Here is a 21,711-nt window from a genome sequence, read left to right as displayed (position 1 = left end):
CCCGGCAAAAGCATCACACAGGCATACGCAGACCCTTTGTTTCTCCCTACATCCAGCTTTGAAAGTATCTTGTCTCCTCATTGGTCATTGTGGTCAGGTGCCAGCAAGGTTATCCTCCTAGCTTCTTAATCCTTTACAGGTGCAAGGGTTTTTCCTCTGGCCAGGAGGGATTTTAAAGGTGTTTACCCTTCCCTTTATATTTATGACAGGAGCACAGAGGGAGATGATTCTGTGAAAAAGGTTTAGGAGGAGTGTATGTAGCAAGGGTAGGGGAAGAATTGTGCGGTACTTTGAAATCTTCAGTCTGAGGGTCTCAAATGGGTTTAGCAGATGGGATTTTCCAAAGTACTTAGCATTGACCTAACTTTATTTCCATTGAAGTCAGTGATAAAATGCCATTAACCTCAATGGGAATAGAGGTAGGCCACTGTTGAGTGCTTTTAAAAATCCACTCTATTAATATTAATAAATTAAGCCTTCAAAGTCCTATGTTACTGGAGGTGAAACTGAGGCACAGAAAGATTATACATGACTAGACCGAGATCACACAGAAAGTCTATTGCAGAGCTAAGACTAGAACCCAAAACACCTGAATTCCAGTCCTGTGCTTTTAGCCATAAGAGCATCTTTCTCCTCTATGCAACCTCAAAATAGCAATTACACACCATTACTCTGTAATGCATGCAAAAACCCCATTAAGTCATTAACACGAGACTCTCCAACCTACAGTAATAAAGCCATATTTAAAGTTTTCCAGCACTGATGTATGAATAAGTGGTTCCTCTCTGCAAATGGCGGTCTTATGAAGCTAATAAAACCTTATAGGCAAGTAACCCTTTTGCAGAGAGATATTGCTTTTCTACCCTGCTTCTGAATAGGTTAATCCCCCACAGAATGGTATTAATAAACACATACCAGCTACCCCAAACCACTCACTTCTCCACCCTGTCTCATGAAGAAATTTATGATGCGTCAGCATGAGTGTGCATTGTGCAACACAAAGCAATTCAGAGAAGTAAATCTGCACAGGATTAGTCATCATCAGCTATTTGGGAGCACTCTGATACTGAATGCTGAACTGAACTTCCTTTCCAAGGCAAGTCAAAAATAGAGAACTGGTTTTAATTTTGATGTCTACTTTAAGCAGGAGTTACTGACTGCTGTCACCTGTTAGATCTCACATCTTTACCAAATGCTAAAGCTAAGCATCAAAGTCCATTTGGTCCATATATACTACTAATTCTAAAACAACACTTGCTCCTGTGTGGATATTGGTGGTGCAGTGACCCAGTGCATCAGCCTTTTGACTCTAGACACTTGAGCTCTAGAGTGTAAACATAGGCTTCCTAGGGGATGTGCTGAATCAGTATGGTCTCTGGGCATCCTGGTCATGACCCCGCCCTGGCTAATGCTGCCTGCTATTGGCCAGCTACAGAAGTCCATGAGCTGCCTCTAGTTGGGCTAACAGCAATTTCACTTTGAAGTGCAACTAGAGAGTAAGAAGAAAAATGAGTGGGAAGAGGCCAGAGACAACAGAGGAAGGAAAACCAGACAATCAGCAGAAGAGTTACTGCTGTACTCCGCCCCTTCCATGAATTCTCTCATCAGTATTACCCACTCTGCGTGACACACAAGCCCCAATCATTGCAAATGATTTTTAAAAAAAATCTCTGCTTGGCTCCCACACTCTGACCATGTGTGCCAGGCAAATCACAGAGGGTGGCTAGTAATGTGGGGGGAAAGAATGGACCAATGGTAAGAAGTACTGCCATAATACTGGTGAAGAAGGAGAGAATGGAGCAGAAGGGGGAAAATATAGGAGGAAAACTCCAAATTTCCCTCCAGTCCTGCAGCCTTTGGGGGTGTCCATCCTATGCTCCATGTATGAATGCTACAAAGCCAGCGGGCTACTCTGGCATCATTGATAGTCTTGGCTAAAATAGCATAAAAAGGGGTGTGGAGGGGTCACATTCCTCTGCCCTAGTTATTATATGAAAGTGATAGAGGATGGCAAAAAGGCAATAATTCTCAGGAAAAATTGATCAGCAAGTTGACCGAGTACTGACAAACTCGTTGCTGATGTGATTCTTTGTGATCCCTGAAAGAAGAGCTTTTAGAGCAGATGGATGGAGACAGGGGCTCCCTCATCCTCCTTGTATTTCCTTCCATGGCGCTGATTAGGATACTAAAGAGAAGCAGCTATTTTGGCACGCATACTAGTGTGGATGTGAAGGATTGTGGCAAATTTGGTAGCAGGAATACAAAACTACTTACCTTGTATGACTAGTGGGTGCATGTGTCTCTCTCTCTCTGTTTTGTGCCTGGCTGTTTACCTGGCTCTTCTTTCTTGTATTTCTTCCTTCTTTGTAAGATGGCTAGGAAAGCTTCATGGTGCAATGGTAAAGTTGTCCTACAACAGCCAGAAGGGGATTAATACTTGGGCTAGACACCTACAATGAGGGGTGTGGGGATTTTAAGATCAGGAGTTTACTACTAGATTTATACTGCATCCATGTTAGTGTTCCTTTAATGAAACTAGGCCTGTTGGGATAGCTGGTTGAGAAATAACAGCTTGTTGGTCCTTGTTAGCTCAGCTGGGCTAGAAATGTTTACAAAGTGTAGCATCAGCTGGAAATACTGCTGCTGCTAGTTGGAAGTGCTTTTCATTGGTTATTTGCTGTTTGGTTGGCCAATTATAATTTACTTAGCCTGACAATATGTTTGGTGTTTTACAAGAGAGAAGGTAAAGACAAATCTCTGCCTTGAACAGCTAAGAATAAAATTGTAATAACGATTCAGATGAGTTGTATACTCACTTTTATCCAGCTGCGTTACCCCTCTCACAAAGAGGTTTCCATAAATTTAAATGGCTAGAAATGTACATTTAAATGAAAGGTTGGGTTAATCTGTGAATTTAATGTGCAAACTTTAGGGTGCTTTCTCCTAAACTCTATCATTGTTACAACCAGTTCTTTGAGGAATATTTTAATTAACTGACATGTCACTTGCTCATCTGCCCTCTTGCCTACCTCAAACCACTGGTGAGGAATGAACAAGTAGCAGCTAAAGGATGATGAGGAATGCTATGCTGCTCTTCTGGGGCAATGCCAGACTCACAGTTGTCTTCCATATTCAGTTTCTGGGGAGCACTCTGCCTGGTTACCAACATTTAAAGAAAAACAATTTCTAGGGAACATTCTAACAAAAGTTTGGCTATCCCAGGGGGAAAGGGAGAATTCTATGCTTCTGGTGACTTCTGTGTTCTAAATATAACTATCTTCAGGGCCTCAAAGAGACTGGGGCTCAGACCAGCACTAAGAGCTTCGGATATGGAGGCTCCTTGATCCTCTGTTCCTTAACTACTAGGGTGACCAGATGTCCCAATTTTAGGGTCTTTTTCTTATATAGGCTCCTATTACCCCCCACCTCCTGTCCTGATTTTTCACATTTGCTATCTGGTCACCCTACTTAACTACCCCCTTTATCTCAGTTGCCTTCTGGGGTGGGGGAAGCCCAATGGCCTGAAACCCTTCCTCTAGAAACTTCAGAGAGGAAAGACAGGTCTATCACCCCTCTGGAGTCTTCAGGGGCAGATGCGTCTCTGGGCTTCCTGGTCTTTCTCCTGTTTGTCTCTGTTCTGTGAGTTGGGGAGGTTTGTTTCTTAATCTTCCAGTGTCCCTTCGGTGTGTTGTCTGTATATCCCCCTTCAGTGTTCCTCATCCCCTGGTATGTATGGCCAAGTGTGTTTACTGCCAGTGATCCTCTTATGTTCTCCTGTGAGTTTCCTGCAAAACAATCTGTTCCTCTCCCTTGTGCTCCATATCCTCCAATGGGTCTTCCTTTCTCCATCTCCATGAACTGGGAAGGGGTGGGAAAACTGAACTACCATCTCCCTCATCACTCAAAACAGGACCCAGGAAACTGTTGTATCTATTCCCAGCTCCCCACTGTGGCCCCTAGTGACCAGAAGTCCACTTTGTAATCTAATTAGCTAAACCAGCTGCCCTGGACTTCACCTGGGATTGAGACCACACAAGTTAGTCCTAGGAAAACCAGGAGAGTTGGCAGGTGTGGGCCTGCCTCTTCTGTACATTAACAGTGGTATCGTTCTGTGGTAAATGTTCCCATATGGGTTTTCTGTGGGGAATTTTCTTTTTTTTTTTTAATGGAGTTAGTTTGTTTTGCAAGAGGCTGTACAAATCAGCTAGTGGAGATATTGAGGACTCACCAAAAAGGAATCAGTTGCAATGCATGGCAATTATACACTGGGTAACCCAGAAGAATGAGTGACATGAAGAGTGAAGGTGAGAATAAATTATGAGGCCTGCATATGAAAAATGAAATCTGAGGCACTTCTGACATTATCAGACTGCAAGCTTCTTGGGGAAGCAACCTTGTGTCATACCTGCAAACTGTCATACATACATATGGTGCTATCTGAATAAACTTCCATTTTGATAAATAGCTCATATTTAATTACAAAAGGTCGGTGCTGTGAAATCTGTTACCAGCAGCCTCTGTAAACTCTGTTCAACCTCTCTCAGCTGCAGATAAAGTCTAAGTTGCGGTAGGAGGGTTCATCTTCCATCCTGGTAATGCTTTTGGCGAGGAGGGTAACCCACTGTCTATATGAGCTGAGGTCAAGTCCCCAGTGTACAGTGCAAAGTGTGGTAGATCAAACCCCAAACACACCATATGGCCCTTCCGTGGAGGAAACATACCTACCTCTGACAGATACTCAAGGGATAGGTCTTCCTGATACTTTGCTGACACTTGCATAATTTGTCATGCCAATAAAGTTTCATTGAATTTAAATGAAAAATGTATGACTGGCACCTGTGTCTGCAGGACCAGTAACATCTGAGCTCCTCTGACCATTTGTTTGATTCTGTGCCTAGGGAACTTGTGCACAGATTTGACTTGGAGAAGGTAGGAAACTAAAGAGCTCAAGAAATAAGCTATCTGGGTGAATCATGATCATGGTGGGAGCATGAGATCTAGTTATCCAAGGGTCAGATTTTGTTATCCATACTCACACGGGGTCGTATCTTACTTCTTGGTTAGTTCCATTCATTTCCAATTGATTACTCAAGGAAGAAGGTCCTATTCCATGTGAGTAATGGTGGAAGAATCTGGTCCTATGATTTTATGCCACATCCCCCCAGCACAGTATTGTTCTGGTGCTATCCTGCTTCCAAAGGCTGTTTGTGTCTGACTTCTTGCTCTTTCTCTCCCTTACATTTCCAAACAACACAGAACATAATATTTTCTACCCTGTCCCTCATCTCCTCCTTGGCTGTTTTCCTGTTCGTATTGGAGGGTTTTACCTCTCCTTTTACAGATTGCTCAAGTTGCATTGGTCCCCCAGCCACCAGCCTTTTTAATCTCAGTTTTTCCACAGATGTAAGAAATTAATTTTTTCTTTCGACTCAACACTGACTCACTCAGTGTAAATGTGAAATTAAGGGTTTTATTTATTTGCAGCCACTAGTTAATGGATTTACTCTGAGAGAGAGGTTGGAGGGGGTGGTCACAAGCAGCAGTGAGAGAAACACTAGGAAGCGAGTCCCAGAAGTACAGCTCACACAGCAAAGACTCACACTGAAAGAATGAACCAGACAGCTGGATTTTCCCTTTGATTCATCTGTCCCTTCTCTTTTGCCTGATACTCCAGTGCTCAGCTTCCCTTTTTAGACACCCTTGGTCAGTAAGGAAGGTGTTTCATTTACTGTGAAAAATCCCCAAATCACTTCAACTTCTGTTTGCAAAATTAATGAAAAGCTGACCTGATTGTCTATTGAGACTGGCATGATCTAAGTGAGGGGAACAGGGATTCAGAAGGGTATTAACCATCAATGGTCTGAGTCTGCGTACTCTCTCCCCTCACTACTAAATATGCCATGCTCCAGCTTTGACTTCCTTCAAGACCAGGCTAAAACCTTTGTTTCTCTGTTAGTGTTCGCAAAAAGAAAAGGAGTACTTGTGGCACCTTAGAGACTAACAAATTTATTTGAGCATAAGCTTTCGGAGATGCATGCAATTAGGAGCTCTTTTCTACCCCAGAGGAGCCTAGCCAGTCACAGCAGTCGGATCTTGGCGAAGTGCAAACAGGAGAGAAGGCCCCTGGTAAGTGGATCTGATTTTGGGAATTGCTGAAGTGATTTGTTGGGGGCAAGAGGATTTGATCACTGGAATAATGGACCAAGGATCATGGTGGATTCTCTAGCATCACTGACAATTTTTACATCAAGATTGGATATTTTTTCTAAAAGATATGCTGCTCTAGGAATTATTTGGGGAAAATTCTAGTGTCTGTGTTATACAGGAGGTTAGCCTAGATGATCAAAATGGTCTCTTATGGCCTTGGAATCTATGAATTTTGCAAAGTTCTAAAAGTCAGGGTGAACAGATTAATTTGCGGTTATTAAAATAAGCCTGAGAGTCAGGGTGTTACCTTAATGAGAGTGATCATAATAGGCTATGAAGTAGTAGAAAGTATGTAATGTACTGCCTACTGTCCTTGTGACCAGCTTCCCTCTATTGCAGGGGTGGCCAACCTGTGGCTCCGGAGCCACATGCGGCTCTTCAGAAGTTAATACGAGACTCCTTGTATAGGCACCAACTCTGGGGCTGGAGCTACAGGCGCCAGCTTTCCAATGTGCCAGGGGGGTGCTCACTGCTCAATCCCTGACTCTGCCACAGGCCCTGCCCCCACTCCACCCCTTCCCACCCCCTCCACTGAACCTGCCATGCCCTAGCTCCTTCCCCCCACACCCGAGGTCCTGCACACCACAAAACAGCTGATTGGGAGGTGCGGGGAGGTAGGGGGAGGTGCTGATCGGCGGGGCTGCCGGGCAGGAGGTGCTGGGAGTGGGGCTCTAATGGGGGGCTGCTGACGTATTACTGCGGCTCTTTGGCAATGTACATTGGTAAATTCTGGCTCCTTCTCCTCTCAGGTTGGCCACCCCTGCTCTGCTGGATATGTAATATCAGAACTGCCCTTCAGTGGCTCAGAAAAGATATACACCATAATACTATGATTGGCAGTGGATATTCTTCTTTAGTTCAAGTCACAGCGGGTATCTACTTTAGGAGCAGGAGGCCTGGAATTATCTCACTGCTGCTGCCTATGAAATCTATGCATGTGGAGTAGAGCCTGGTGAAAGTTTTCATCCAAAGCTTTTTCTTCATCCAAAATAAATAAATAAATAAATGAAAAATGCAGATTTGCATTGACTGGCATTCTGCAGATTCATCTAGAATTTACCAAATCGTTTAAAATAAAAAAAATTCTGAAAATTGTAATGTTTCATTTTGTCATTTTTTAAATGAAACTGCTTGATTTTTTAATTCAAAACTACTTCAAAATTTACTTCAGTTTTATTAAAAAATAAAAATTGCAAATGTCAGATAAAACAAATTTTGTTTGAACCAAATCTGAATTTTTTTTTTTGATTTACCAAAAATTTTGAAAAAAATTCATTTCAGATTGACCCAGAACAATTTTCTTTTTTTGGTATGGCCAGGGAATCAATCAGTTGTTCACACAGCTTTAATCTAGGGTCGGCAGATCTCTGATGAACCTGAAGTCTGATTGACTAGGGGAACTAGTATAAGTACTTGTGACTATAAAAGTGCACCTGAAGACTCCTCTGCATGGACAATACTGGAGAGGAGGTAGGATACAGAATCAGAGTTGTTTCTTTTCACCCTGATGAAGAAGTGAATAATTGTTAATAGTGAAAGGGTGTGATGATCTTTCTTCTCAACAACAACGTAACAAATCACTTCCATTTTAGGCTGCTGAAATCTATTGTTTATAACATAAGTCCAAAGCTTGGTAGGGAAGGAGAGCTAAGAAAGGACAACACCAAGAAGGCTGAGCTCTTTAATGCCTATTTTGCATCAGTCTTTGCTAATTGGGACCAGATGCTTAACACAATTATTATTAAAGTGGAAGGAACACCAGCTACAATAGGGAAAGGACAGGTTAAAAAATATTTTAACAAGGTAGATGTAGGCAAATCAGCAGGGCCTGATGACATTCACTCTTGCGTATTTAAGAAACTAGCTGAAGCAATCTTAGAACCATTAGTGATTATCTTTGAGAACTCCTGGAGAATGGGTGAGGACCCAGATGGCTGGAGAAGAGCAAACATAGTACTGATCTTTAAAAAGGGGAACAAAGAGGACCTAGGAATTATAAGCCAGTCAGCCTAACTTTGATTCTTGGAAAGATACTGGAACAAGTTATTAAATTATCAATTTGTAAGCTCTGGAAGATAAAAGGATAATAAGGAATAGCTAGCATGCATTTGTCAAGAATAAATCATGCCAAACCAACTTAATTTCCTTCTTTTAAAGAGTTATTGGCCTCATGGATAGGAGGGAAGCAGTAGTGATGGATTTTAGTAAGGCTTTTGACACACCCCCACTTGACGTTCTCATAAGCAAATGGGGTCTAGATAAAATTACTATAAAATGGGAGCCCAACTGGTTGCAAACCCACACTCGGAGAGTAGCTATCAATGGTTTTCTGTCAAATGGAGAGGACGTATCTAGGGGAGTCCCACAAGGGATTGTCCTGGATCCAGTACAAGTCAATATTTTCATTAATGACTTGGATAATAGAGTGAAGAATAGGCTTATAAAATTTGTGGATGATACCAAGCTGGGAGAGGTTGCAAGCACTTTGGAGGACAGGATTAGAATTAAAGATGACTCTGAAGAATTGAACTTAAATCATCAAGATTAAATTCAGGAAAGACATACAAAGTACTATACTTAGGAAGGAAAAAATCAAATGAACAACTGCAAAACGGGGAAATAACTGACTAGGCTGTAATACCACTGAAAAAGATCAGGGAGTTATAGTGGATGACAAATTGAATGTGAGCCAACAATGTGATGCAGCCACAAAAAAGGCTAATATTCTGGGATGTATTAACCAGAGTGTTGTATGTAAACCCAGGGGGTAATGTCCTGCTCTACTTGGCACTGGTGAGGCCTCAGCTGGAGTAACATATCCTTTAAGGAAGATGTGGACAAACTGGAAAAGAGTTCAAAGAAGAGCAACAGAAATGACATATGTCCTATGAAGAAAGTTTAAAAAAAACTGGGCATGTTTAGTCTTGAAAAAATGAAGACTGAAAGGCAACCTGATAAATGTGTTATGGTCTGATATAAAGGAAACAGTCATTGATTGATCTTCATGGCCATGAAGGTAAGACAAGAAGTAATGGAATTAATCTGCAGCAAGGGAGATTTAGGTTAAATAAAAAGTTTTTCCCAATAGCTCTAAGATTAGTTAAACACTGGAATAGGTTCCTAAGCGAGGTTGTGGCATCCCAGTCACTGGAGGTTTTTAAGGGGGATGTTTAGGTTGGATATTAGGAAAAACTTTTTCACTATGAGGGTGGTGAAGCACTGGAATGCATTACCTAGGGAGATGGTGGAATCTCCTTCCTTTGAGGTCTTAAAGGTCAGGCTTGACAAAGCCCTGGCTGGGATGATTTAGTTGGGGATTGGTCCTGCTTTGAGCAGGGGATTGAACTAGATGACCTCCTGAGGTCCCTTCCAACTCTGATATACTATGATTCTAAGAACAGGTTAGATAAACACCTGTCAGGGATGGTCTAGGTTTACTTGGTCATTCCTCAGTGCAGAGGGCTGGACTAGATGACCTCTCAAGGTCCCTTCCAGCCCTAATTTCTAAGATCCTATTATTAGTGCCTTAGTATCTGTATCTGCAATGGGAAAATGACCATTTAGCACAGGAAATGAGATGACCTAACTAACTTGCAGTAAATCATAAATTTTCTTGTATCTAAAAATCATACATAAGGGCAAAACCCAGTTACAGTCTGTGAATAAAAGCATAGTTTGGTATTCATGAAATCTATACATTAGTTAAAAAGCTAATTACATTTAAAACATATATAAATTAATAGACATCTCATCCCTTCATTAGTTACCAATAACCCAAGGCTTCCTCCTTTAAGGAGTACAAACTCTGGCATAAAACTGAAGAAATCCAAATAGAAATGCAAGTTTTGTGGTAAAGATATGAAATGTAGGTTTCTTATTTCTCCTGCCATAAAAATATGTGCAAGGAGCCTACAAAGACTATATATTTTTCACAGATAATATACTTTCATGGTTTGGAGAGCTCAGTTTACATACATTTTTATATGATTCATAAAACTACTTTCTGTATCATACTGTGAAAACAGCAGTTTCTGGAAAAATCACTAACAATTCCTGTCATGATTTGCAGCCTTCTGATCTCAGCAGGGCCACCTCAGACAACTCCTGAGCCCAAAGGACATTTGAAAACCCTGGCAAATAGCAAAAGATGTTAATAAGAAAATGTAGTGGCTCTGTGGCTGACAGCAGGAGCCACAGAGTACGGCAGATTGCAAAAATCTGCAGGTTCCACACATGTTTGAAGTTTCCACTCATTAGAGATGAAGAGAGTCATAACAAACATTTCAGCAATACTGTATGGATAAATTGCCCTGCTCCCTCTGCCATCTCAAAGTTAATCTGAGTAGTGGGAATCCAACTTAGTTCCTCCTGAATGTCCCTATTGACCACCCTGCTGAGATATCTCTACATTGTTATCCATAGGCATAGGACTTTATTGGCCTTCCAGAAGCTTATTTCTCACACAAGCCAGTAAGTGACTCTGGGACTGTTTTTAAAGCAGAAGTCATGATTCTTAGCTGTCAGATCTAGCATCACAGCCCCTACCAGGCCACTTCTGTTAAAGCTGCAGTATTCATAGATGGGTGGCAAACACCATCAACTTCTGAGCTGACTTCCTCTCCTGCTTGATCCATACATGGAAGCAAGGTGGAGACAAAAATGCTCCCACACCTCATGAAAGCTTCTGCTGGTCCCTAACACTTCAAAGTTGGGACCCAATGGCTCCATGCATGACAGAAGGTTTGCTGGGTTCACCACTCTCCCAAGCTTTCTGCAGCACATGCTTTCCCAGAAACTGCTATCAAATAAGGGACAATACAAGGAAACATTCAGTTTTAAAAAAAATACACAAAACAGGATTGATGTGTAGCAAAGGCCCTGCTTTTGGCTGCTTACATAGGAACAGAATACATATATAGTGTTGAACCATGATATTAGCGTAACATAGTCCTTCTGGGAATATAGTTACCTCCCAAAGGAAAAAAAGGGTTGAAATTTAACAAATGAGAAGTTTTTCATTTTTTTTTTTTTTTTAAAAGAAACAGACTCCAGGAAACACTGACTTTTGTTAACATTTCCTTTGTCAAAACCCAGGTTTTGGTCCATGGAAAAAAATCCAACAATGATTTTGAATAAAAAAAACATTGAAAATAGGTCTGATTCAAACCCTGCAAAATTGAAAGTACTGCAAAAAAATTAAAATTTGAAGCTTTTTTTTAAATCAGCTCTCGTTATTGCTAATATACTCTGGACCAAGTTGCCCTATTAAACTTTTATTGCATCCTGTACTCATGCTTCTCTATGCGTAGTGTGTGTCATTGTGCATTGTAGAACTGATCAATGAAATTGTTTTTAATTGTTCACTTTATTAATATAACTTCATACGTAAAGTATTATAAATGAAACTACATTCATTCATAAAACCAGGTACCCCAATAACTGGCTAATTGAGTTTCACTTTCAATCCACTTGCTGCTTAAATCACTGAAACTTGCACTGCTTCAACATTGTAACTTCTGTTCACTATTTGCCATTCCTTACACTTGTCCATGTTGTAACCCAAACTGCATTTTAAAACGTTCACTTCATTTTTGCAAAACCCTGCTGTAATCTGATTAGTGTAGTTTAGATGTGTGAATGAGGCATGGATGGATGATGGAATCAACCTCCAGCCCCAGCCTGTCCTGATGAAATAAAGTGTAAACACCAAGGGCTGAAGATCCAGACAACAGCCCTGACAAAGCAAGAGTCCACCCTCAAAAGAAAAGAACAAAGTACAATTGAAGAAACATCAAAGCCAGGTCCTAGGCTGAAAGTCATGTCTGCAATTGACGGGTGATCAATCACACTGAACCCAGAGGCAGAATGACACAGCAAGATCTATAGACTCTGGATTCAAACTAAAGCCTACAAAAAGGATGGGTGAGATGGAAGACTTTGGAGGATAACATTCTGCTGCCAACATGGAAGGGCCTGGCTTTCCTGGCCAGTTAGCTGCCACAAGGTACGAACCCAAGCCACAAACTCAAGCTACATTCAGGACTGGTAAATATGCAGCTGCAGAACATTTGATATATGTGCGTGTATATATGTGTGTGTGTGTGTGTATACATAGGTATTAGATATTAGTTATTGGTCATAAATCAAATTGTATTATTATAATAAACGTGACATCTTGTCTTGTCTCCGAAACGATCCTGTGCAGTTTTGTCTGTATAACAGCATGCAATGCAGTGCAGCTGGGTAATGCTAGCAGATTTCTAGGATCACCACCAGTTTTCTCACCACCCCTAGATTAGCCTGGGAGAGGGGATAAAAGAAGCACCTGACCAGACTGGTTGGAACAGATCCCCAGGAGGGCCACCATCTAATAGTGGTAGCACTACTAGATCAGAATAATCTCTTACAGCATCTAACTTCTTCCAGGAAGGCGGAACCAAGTATAGCACTTGATAGCAAGATTGCTGTAATTCAACCATAAGATGTTGAACTAGATTCAGGAGCTACTGGGAGAAATTTCCGCAAAGACACACCCCTGGAACCCCGACCTGGGATATTCTAGCTGCTACTCAAGATCCATAAACTTGGAAATCCTGGATGCCCCATCATCTCAGGCATTGGCACTCTGACAGCAGGATTGTCTGGCTATGTAGACTCCCTCCTCAGGCCCTATGCTACCAGCACTCCCAGCTATCTTCGAGACACCACTGACTTCCTGAGGAAACTACAATCCATCAGTTTGTTCTTGAAAACACCATCCTGGCCACTATGGATGTAGAAGCCCTCTACACCAACATTCCACACAAAGATGGACTACAAGCCGTCAGGAACAGTATCCCCGATAATGTCACGGCAAACCTGGTGGCTGAACTTTGTGACTTTGTCCTTACCCATAACTATTTCACATTTGGGGACAATATATACCTTCAAATCAGTGGCACTGCGATGGGTACCCGCATGGCCCCACAGTATGCCAACATTTTCATGGCTGACTTAGAACAACGCTTCCTCAGCTCTCATCCCCTAATGCCCCTACTCTACTTGTGCTACATTGATGACATCTTCATCATCTGGACCCATGGAAAACAAGCCCATGGGGAATTCCACCATCATTTCAACAATTTCCATCCCACCATCAACCTCAGCCTGGACCAGTCCACACAAGAGATCCACTTCCTGGACACTACGGTGCTAATAAGCAATGGTCAAACAAACACCACCCTATACCAGAAACCTACTGACCGCTATTCCTACCTACATGCCTCCAGCTTTCACCCAGATCACACCACACGATCCGTTGTCTACAACCAAGCTCTATGATACAACCGCATTTGCTCCAACCCCTCAGACAGAGAAACACCTACAAGATCTCTATCAAGCATTCTTATAACTACAATACCCACCTGCTGAAGTGAAGAAACAGATTGACAGAGTCAGAAGAGTACCCAGAAGTCACCTCCTACAGGACAGGCCCAACAAAGAAAATAACAGAACGCCACTAGCCATCATCTTTAGTCCCCAACTAAAACCTTTCCAACGCATCATCAAGGATCTACAACCTATCCTGAAGGACGACCCATCACTCTCACAGATCTTGGGAGACAGGCCAGTCCTTGCTTACAGACAGCCCCCCAACCTGAAGCAAATACTCACCAGCAACCACATACCACACAACAGAACCACTAACCCAGGAACCTATCCTTGCAACAAAGCCTGTTGCCAACTGTGTCCACATATCTATTCAGGGGACACCATCAGAGGGCCTAATCACATCAGCCACACTATCAGAGGCTCGTTCACCTGCGCATCTACCAATGTGATATATGCCATCATGTGCCAGCAATGCCCCTCTGCCATGTACATTGGTTAAACTGGACAGTCTCTACGTAAAAGAATAAATGGACACAAATCAGACGTCAAGAATTATAACATTCAAAAACCAGTCGGAGAACACTTCAATCTCTCTGGTCACTCGATTACAGACCTAAGAGTGACTATTCTTCAACAAAAAAACTTCAAAAACAGACTCCAACGAAAGACTGCTGAATTAGAATTAATTTGCAAACTGGATACAATTAACTTAGGCTTGAATAGAGACTGGGAGTGGATGGGTCATTACACAAAGTAAAACTATTTCCCCATGTTATTTCTCCTCCCCCACCCCCACCGTTCCTCGGACATTCTTGTCAACTGCTGGAAATGGCCCATCTTGATTATCACTACAAAAGGTCCCCCCCCCAACTGGTAATAGCTCATCTTAAGAGATCACTCTCCTTACAGTGTGTATGATAACACCCATTGTTTCATGTTCTCTGTGTATATAAATAATTTCCCCACTGTATTTTCCACAGAATGCATCCGATGAAGTGAGCTGTAGCTCACGAAAGCTTATGTTCAAATAAATTTGTTAGTATCTAAGGTGCCACTAGTACTCCTTTTCTTTTTGCGAATACAGACTAACATGGCTACTACTCTGCAACCTGGGAGAAATTTGTGGCTTGTGTTGTGCAGAAGGTCAGAACAATCAATTATAATGGTCCTTTGCTGGCCTTAATCTGTGAATTCGTGAACACAGAACTCCTCTCTACCATGTGAAGCAAGAGATTTAGACTTAATCTATGGTGGCTTTATGGGGCGAGAGTAAACAATACTTCGGTTAAACCCTAGAAAGAAATGTATTGCCTTACTATTTTGCTAGATGAGGTGATGTTTTTAAAAAGTAAAATGTGAAGAAATACCATCCCAGCAGTCAGAGTTTAAGACTTTGCAGAGTAGCTGTCGTGTTAACATAGCTTTGCTTTTTTGTATTACTTTTCTGTTATAAAAGTTTGGTTCAGCTAACTAAATTCCTTTAAAGCAATTACTAGAATGACAACATTCACTCATTAAAGCATATTAAGATCTGTAGTGCCTATTTTGGCAGCTGGTAAATTTTGGCTCTTCAGAAGTTGATGCTGGACTTGCTCACGACGGGCACCAGAATGCATTGCTTAGATGGGGCAAGCAGGATCATTTTCATCTGGCTTTATCTACAGAGAAACAAGGAAGACAATATGATACAATCTTTCAAAAGAAAGACTCACTACTTTGCCATTTCTCTTCCGAAGTGGTAATAACAGAGGGAGAGCACTAAGAACTAGAAAGAATGATTATAGCTCCCTTGCTCTGTTGCAGCTTTAGCCTTTGTTGCTCTCTGTTACAAGAGCTCTCTCCTGTATGACAGAGGAAAACAAATAACATGTTGTTCATTGTTACTGCAACTGATGCTCTGGATGAAGCTTCACACTGCTGGAGACTTTCACAGAACCATAGAAATTAAAGATAGAAAAGATAAGTCCATAATCTTGCCATTGCAGGTTTGTTCCCAGCAGTATATTTATTCATTAGTGCCTTGTATAGCTGCATTTTACGTGATGCAAGTAATGGAGCTTCTTCCCTTTTCCTTGGGATACTGTTCCACTGGCTAGCAGACCTCACTATTAGCAAATTTCTCCCCCAATGATCAGCCTAAGTTTTCTTTTGCTTACTTTTCATCTGATGACTCCTACGTGCCTGGCCAATCTTAAATTATTCCCCTGCCATGAGGTATACACCCTTCACATACTTGTTGTTTGTGGTCATTTTGCCCTCTCATTACTGTTTAGTGAAACTATAACTTTTTAAAAATTTCTTTCTGAGTCAATCCCTTCTGCTTCTTAAATACTTAATGGCATTTTTCTGTAGGAAAGAAAAGATGTGACCAATACCCTTCTAGTGGAGCCCATCTTCCTTGAGGCAAAGGTGCTGAAATAGTCACCACCAAAAAATTGACGTTTACCAACAGTAGCCACAAGCAGTATCTGAAATAAACCTGCATTGCTCTGTTTAGAATAGGGAATAACAAAAATAACTGTAACTTAGATACTAAGGTGTGGTAACTTGGTTAATGCAACTCACTTTACTAATGCACATTGTACAAGTGTTTCTACTTAGCATGCTTACTAAAGAGTATGAAATGTGTATCATCATAATTAATTCTTGGCAATTACACAGTGTCTTCACTCACCAAAGCATTTTATACACAAACACACCCATTAGGTAGGTAGGGCCTCCTTATGCCTTTTGAATATATGGGGAAACTGAGACAGACAAGTTAAATGACTTGCACTAAGTCGCATAGTGAGAAAGAAGCAGAACTGGGGATAGAGATGATTCCTGCTTTCTCACGGGGGGCTGCACTGCCTTCTTATCATACAGTCAGTCAGCTAATATTAACTCCTTTCTTCTCTCTTGTACTTTCTGAGTCAACTAAAACGTCTCTGACATGGAGCTCATCTGTCTCCTTCTGACAGAGGTTTGTGTGCTTGCCAGAAACATTATACCCCTTGGCGAGTGTATTGATTAAGAAACAGGGGGGCTGTAAAATTTTTTTTTAAAGCTCATTTCACTAAAAAACATCAGGTTATTTCCAATTTTTCAGTAAAATTTTGTGTTGGATTTTGAGCCATTCTGTGTTTAGATTTTGTTACTACTCCTGTTGCTGTCTCAGACCTTTTCTACACTACTGGGGTAAGTTGACCTAAATTATGCTACTCCAGCTACGTTATTCATGTAGCTGGAGTTGACATAGCTTAAGTCAACTTACTGCAGTGTCTACATGGCACTGCGTCAATGGGAGACGCTCTCGCGTTGACTTACCTTCCTCCTTTCGTTCTGGTGGAGTACTAGAGTCGATCGGAGAGAACTCTGAGGAGACCCACTAAATCAACCCTGCTGCATTCATCGCAGCATCAATCCCCAGTAAATGTAGACATAGCCTCAGACATAGCTCCCTTAAAAAGGGGCGTGTTATCTCAACAATCGACTTAGCTCAACCTTTGTACTGTTCCTCAGATGCAAGTTTCATTCAAGCACTTAATTCATCCAGGCTCCAGCTCAGTTATCCCATAGGATTTCCTCTGTTTGAAGCTTTCATCAGCAAGAGGTCTTCCAAAGCATGGGCTATAGAACTTGCCATATATTTTCATCAAAATTAAAGATACAGGGCACCCACCCTCCAGGAGTGTTTAGTCCACACAAACTTGTCACATACAAGAGGGGTTGCAATATTTGTTCTGCATATTTTCAGAAAGGTGCAGAAAGGAAAGTAGAAAAGAGTTACCTGGAAGAGCCACGCTTTAGGGATATGTCTATTTTCCTACCCTGCTGGACTGGACTGAGCCCACTTCTCCATATTGTGCTCGCTCAACAGGGACAGGTTGGCAAACCTACAAGAGAACAGTTCAGTTCTTTCTTAATTTGTTTCCCTCGGCATTTGAAAATTGCACGTAACTGAAAATGAAACCCGTTATTTCCTAGCTGCCTATTTCATGCCTCACAACATTTTCATCAGCTCTCTTGAAAATCCCAACCTACCATATTTCAAAGTGCCCAAGAGAGTTTGACACTCAAATCCTATCAACCTTTAACTGGGGTTGGTTGGCTAACTCCCTTAAGCGCTGTTGAAGCCATTTTTAGGAACAGCTGGCCTTCTCCCATCTCATTTTACTCTCACTCCCTTCCACTCCCAGCTTGTAGTCCAAATAGGGCCTAGAGTGTTGAGGGATCCCTCAGTAACTAGTCAATGTTGCTCTGATTGCAGGCAAGACAAGTGGGTGCATAACAGTGATGCAAGATGTCCCCTCCACTGCAGATCTGCACACCACCCCTCCAGCATTTCTGGCTCTTGTCGGAAAGAGATCACGTTTGATTGAAGTCACTTGTAAAGACATTTTCTCTTCATGTATTGTTTAGGGAAAATTCTCCCTAGTTCATTCTGATGGGAAATGTAAACTGGCACAGTTACTGTAGTCTAAGAAATCCTGTGACTGCCAAGTCTGTCCTTAGCTCAATTGTGAATTTGCCTCTGAAAAGATACATACAGTCCAGTTTTGTTCTTTTGTTTTTCAAGTGCCACAACTAATCTCAATCCCACAGGTGGGTCGGTGCTTTAGCCATAATACCAAAATCTGGATGTAATAGTGTTCTGATACCAAGGCTCAGCCCTGCTGCGGAGACCTGCTAAATGAGCCTCTCATTACGTATTAAATAAATCATGGACCTTTCCCAGATGTGTAGATGAACATCCTGTATATTTGCTGGTATAATATGGCTCCAGAAATGGTTTCAGTAGTAAACTAGCATTAGCATTAAATGTCGTCATTTATTTTGCATTAGAAACCCACAGAGCCAAAGTTAAACAATGAAGACAGAGTACTAGTAATAAAGTGCCCTGACTTGCAAAGTGCCGAATGTTTCCAACTTCCAATGAAATCAGTGGAATTCAGGGCACACAGCACCTTGCAGGTGATGCTCAGCACTTCACAGGATTGGGCCAAAGGTGACAATTGTTAAGCAGAGCTCTGGAAAAAGCTTGACTACTTTAGGAATGTTTGAGAAAGTACACTATAGATAAATTATGTAAAGCAGAATACACAAACACAAAATTCTTATAAACATTGAAAGGGGAACATAATACATACAAGAACCTGGGGAGATGTTTAAATGAAGAACCTGATTTCAAGGCAAATATCAGGCAAAGAATCAAGAATAATTTGGGTCAGATCCTCATTTGGTGTACATCAGGATAGCTCTATTTTACCCAATTTACACCAATCTATACAAGATCTGTATAGGATCCAGCCCTTCTTTTTCCTTTGTGAAGCTAAATAAACAGTAATCTCCTTTTAATTCTCAGCAAAAAGAATATATGTTTTTAGGAGGTTGGCAGAGAGAAAAAAGCATTTTGTAACCCTATTTGTATTATGTACGTCAATTAGCAGGCAGGCTACCAATTCCTACAGGAAATGCGTTTACAGAGCGGAAGTCAGTTGGGAGAGAGAGAGAGACCCACTTAACCTCTGGCACATATATTTCATCTGGCCAGAAGAGGGAAGTACTGGAGCAAACAATATACCCAATTAATTGGTTTGGAAACATTTCAAACTGCAAAAAGCTCACGTGTATGTTGATCTGTTTCAGGGCTAAGAAAGTGTTATGAATATTACTGATTCAGGGCAGGATTTTCAAAAGCACCTAAATGCTTTAGAAGCACAAGTCACTTAGGTGTTTTTGAAATCCCACACCCTGAAGTCAGCAAGGCTAAAGCAGCAAAAATCTTTCTCATGACCAGTACATGGTGAACAGGCATAAGACAGTCAATCTAAATGTTTCACAGATTTCCTCCTTTAGTAATGTAGACAGTGAGAACTTGATCATGGAAAATACTGAGCATCAGTTTGATCCAGCAAAGCATTAAGCACATTAACTACTGGGGCTGTGCATTGCTGGATCATAGAATCAGAGATCTGTAGAACTGCAGAGGAGCTCAAGAGGTCATCTAGTCCAGTCCCTTGCACCAAGGAAGGACTAAGGATTATCTAGACCATCCCTGACAAGCATGCGTCTAACCTGTTCTTAAAAACCTCCAATCCTGAGAGTCCACAATGTCCCTAGGTAATTTGTCCCATTGCTTAATCTGGTCCTCCAAAGTGCTTGCTCCTCCTCCTTGTCTGCAAACTTTATGAGTGTACTTTCTATGCCATTATCCGAATAATTTATGAAGATATTGAATAGACCCAGACCTAGGACAGATCCCTGTGAGACCCCCCTTGATACGCCCTTCCTGCTTGATTGTAAACCACTGATAGCTGCTCTAAGTGAACTTTTCCAACCAGATGTGCACTCACCTTATAGTAAATTTATCTAGACTATATTTCCCTAAATTGTTTATGAGAAGGTCATGTGGGACAGAATCAAAAGCTTTACTAAAGTTGAGATATATCACATCTACTGTTTTCCCCTTATCCAAAAGGTTGTTACTTTGTCAAAGAAGGATTTTAAGTTGGCTTGACATGATTTGTTCTTGATAAATACATGTTGAATGTTTCTTATTTTCTTCTACATGCCTACAAATTGATTGTTTGCTCCATTATCTTTCCAGATACCAAAGTTAAGCTGACTGGCTTATAATTCCCCAGGTTGTTCTTATTCCCCTTTTTATAGATAGGTGCTATATTTGCCCCTTTCCAGTCCTCTGGGAGCTCTCCTGTCCTCCATAAATTCTCAAAGATAATCACTAATGACTCAGAGATCTCTTCAGCCAGTTCCTTAAGTATTCTAGGACAGTGGTTCTCAAACTAGGGCTGCCGCCCGTTCAGGGAAAGCCCCTGGTGGGCCGGGCTGGTTTGTTTACCTGCTGCATCCACAGGTTCAGCCGATCGTGGCCCCTACTAGCTGCAGTTCGCCGCTCCAGGCCAATGGGGGCTGCAGGAAGCATCGCAGGCCAAGGGATGTGCTGGCCGCCCTTCCTGCAGCCCCCATTGGCCTGGAGCAGCGAACTGCAGCCAGTGGGAGCCGCGATCAGCTGAACCTGTGGACTCGGCAGGTAAACAAACTGGCCCGGCCCGCCAGGGGCTTTCCCTGAACAAGCGGTGGCCCTAGTTTGAGAACCACTGTTCTAGGAGGTATTTTATCAGGCCCTACCAACCTAAAGACATCTCACTTGTTTAAGTTATTCTTAACTTGTTCTTTACCTATTTGAACCTCAAATCCTACACTCTTCAGCACCTTGCAGGATTGAGCCCCAAATATCTAACTATGAAAGAGCTAGAAAATTGCTGATCTTTTTTCACAATTTAGGATCTCATTCTATGAGGTGCTGAACATCTATAACTTCTGTTAAGTCAATGGTGATTACTGGTGCTCAGAGCTTATCATGATTAGACCAGTGTGACCACTTGTACATGAACGGGACCAAGATTTCAAAGGCATATGATCTCAACCTCCAACTTACACAGATATACCTGAGAACTGGAGTTAGCCCCAGGTGTTTTTGTGTGAAAAGAGGAAGAACAACCTGCAGCTTCACCTCCAACCTACAGCTTCACTTTCTCCAGTCAGGACACATTTTGATCACAAAGGCAAATGAAATAATCACAGAAACCCAGACCTCCTTCCCCTACACCCCAAAAAAGCTAGTTTTCCTCATATTGCACAAAGATTGCAAGTGCTACAGCAATGTATTGTTTTAATTAACCTCATCCTGCTGCTTGATTCTTTTGTAGACATATTCAGGGAATGGTTTACGTGTAATGTATTTTCCGTCTCCTGCTGTGACATTGAAAACTCCACCTTCATACACCACTTTGCCTCTTGAAATTGTCACAACTGGGAGCCCATGGCAGATCATTCCTTCAAATATATTGAAATTGTTGGCATGGTGATGTGTCTTTGCAGATATAGTCCTGTTTTCAAAACAAACAGAAACCCAAACAAATTACTATTATCCTTACATTCGACTCCAACATAAAGCTCTGAGAAATGGAGAGGGAGAAAATTTAGCAGTATTATTAAACTACAGCTTTGCACTATAGATCATGGAAGCAGCTGTAAAAATAGAATACAGCATTAACATTTCATTGAAAAGTAATTGCATTTCAAAAGAATAAAAAGGGATTTCAAATGCAAGAGACTTTGCAGCCTTAA

General features: G+C 41.6%; 1 protein-coding gene and 1 long non-coding RNA gene across 2 annotated transcripts in view; one reads left to right on the top strand and one right to left on the bottom strand.

The window, feature by feature from the left end:
• The first annotated feature begins 108 nt into the window (after positions 1-108).
• Positions 109-7,299, top strand: LOC122458611. Its single transcript, XR_006278682.1, has 2 exons — positions 109-5,703; positions 6,957-7,299. It is a non-coding gene; the product is annotated as an uncharacterized LOC122458611 (long non-coding RNA).
• Positions 7,300-9,617: 2,318 nt separating this feature from the next.
• The window catches only part of DPYS (dihydropyrimidinase), a 50,211-nt gene continuing 38,117 nt past the window's right edge, over positions 9,618-21,711 (bottom strand). The window contains exons 8-9 of the mRNA XM_038392618.2: positions 21,263-21,470; positions 9,618-11,005 (exon numbers count right to left, since the gene is read on the bottom strand). Coding sequence (XP_038248546.1) covers positions 10,910-11,005; positions 21,263-21,470 — 304 coding nt within the window. The 3' untranslated portion in view covers positions 9,618-10,909. The remainder of the gene's footprint in view (positions 11,006-21,262; positions 21,471-21,711) is intronic.

Source organism: Dermochelys coriacea, chromosome 2 (assembly GCF_009764565.3).
Source record: "Dermochelys coriacea isolate rDerCor1 chromosome 2, rDerCor1.pri.v4, whole genome shotgun sequence".
Lineage (NCBI taxonomy): Eukaryota > Metazoa > Chordata > Testudines > Dermochelyidae > Dermochelys > Dermochelys coriacea.
The sequence above is the reverse complement of the archived record's forward strand: the minus strand, read 5'-3'. Positions and strand labels throughout refer to the sequence as shown.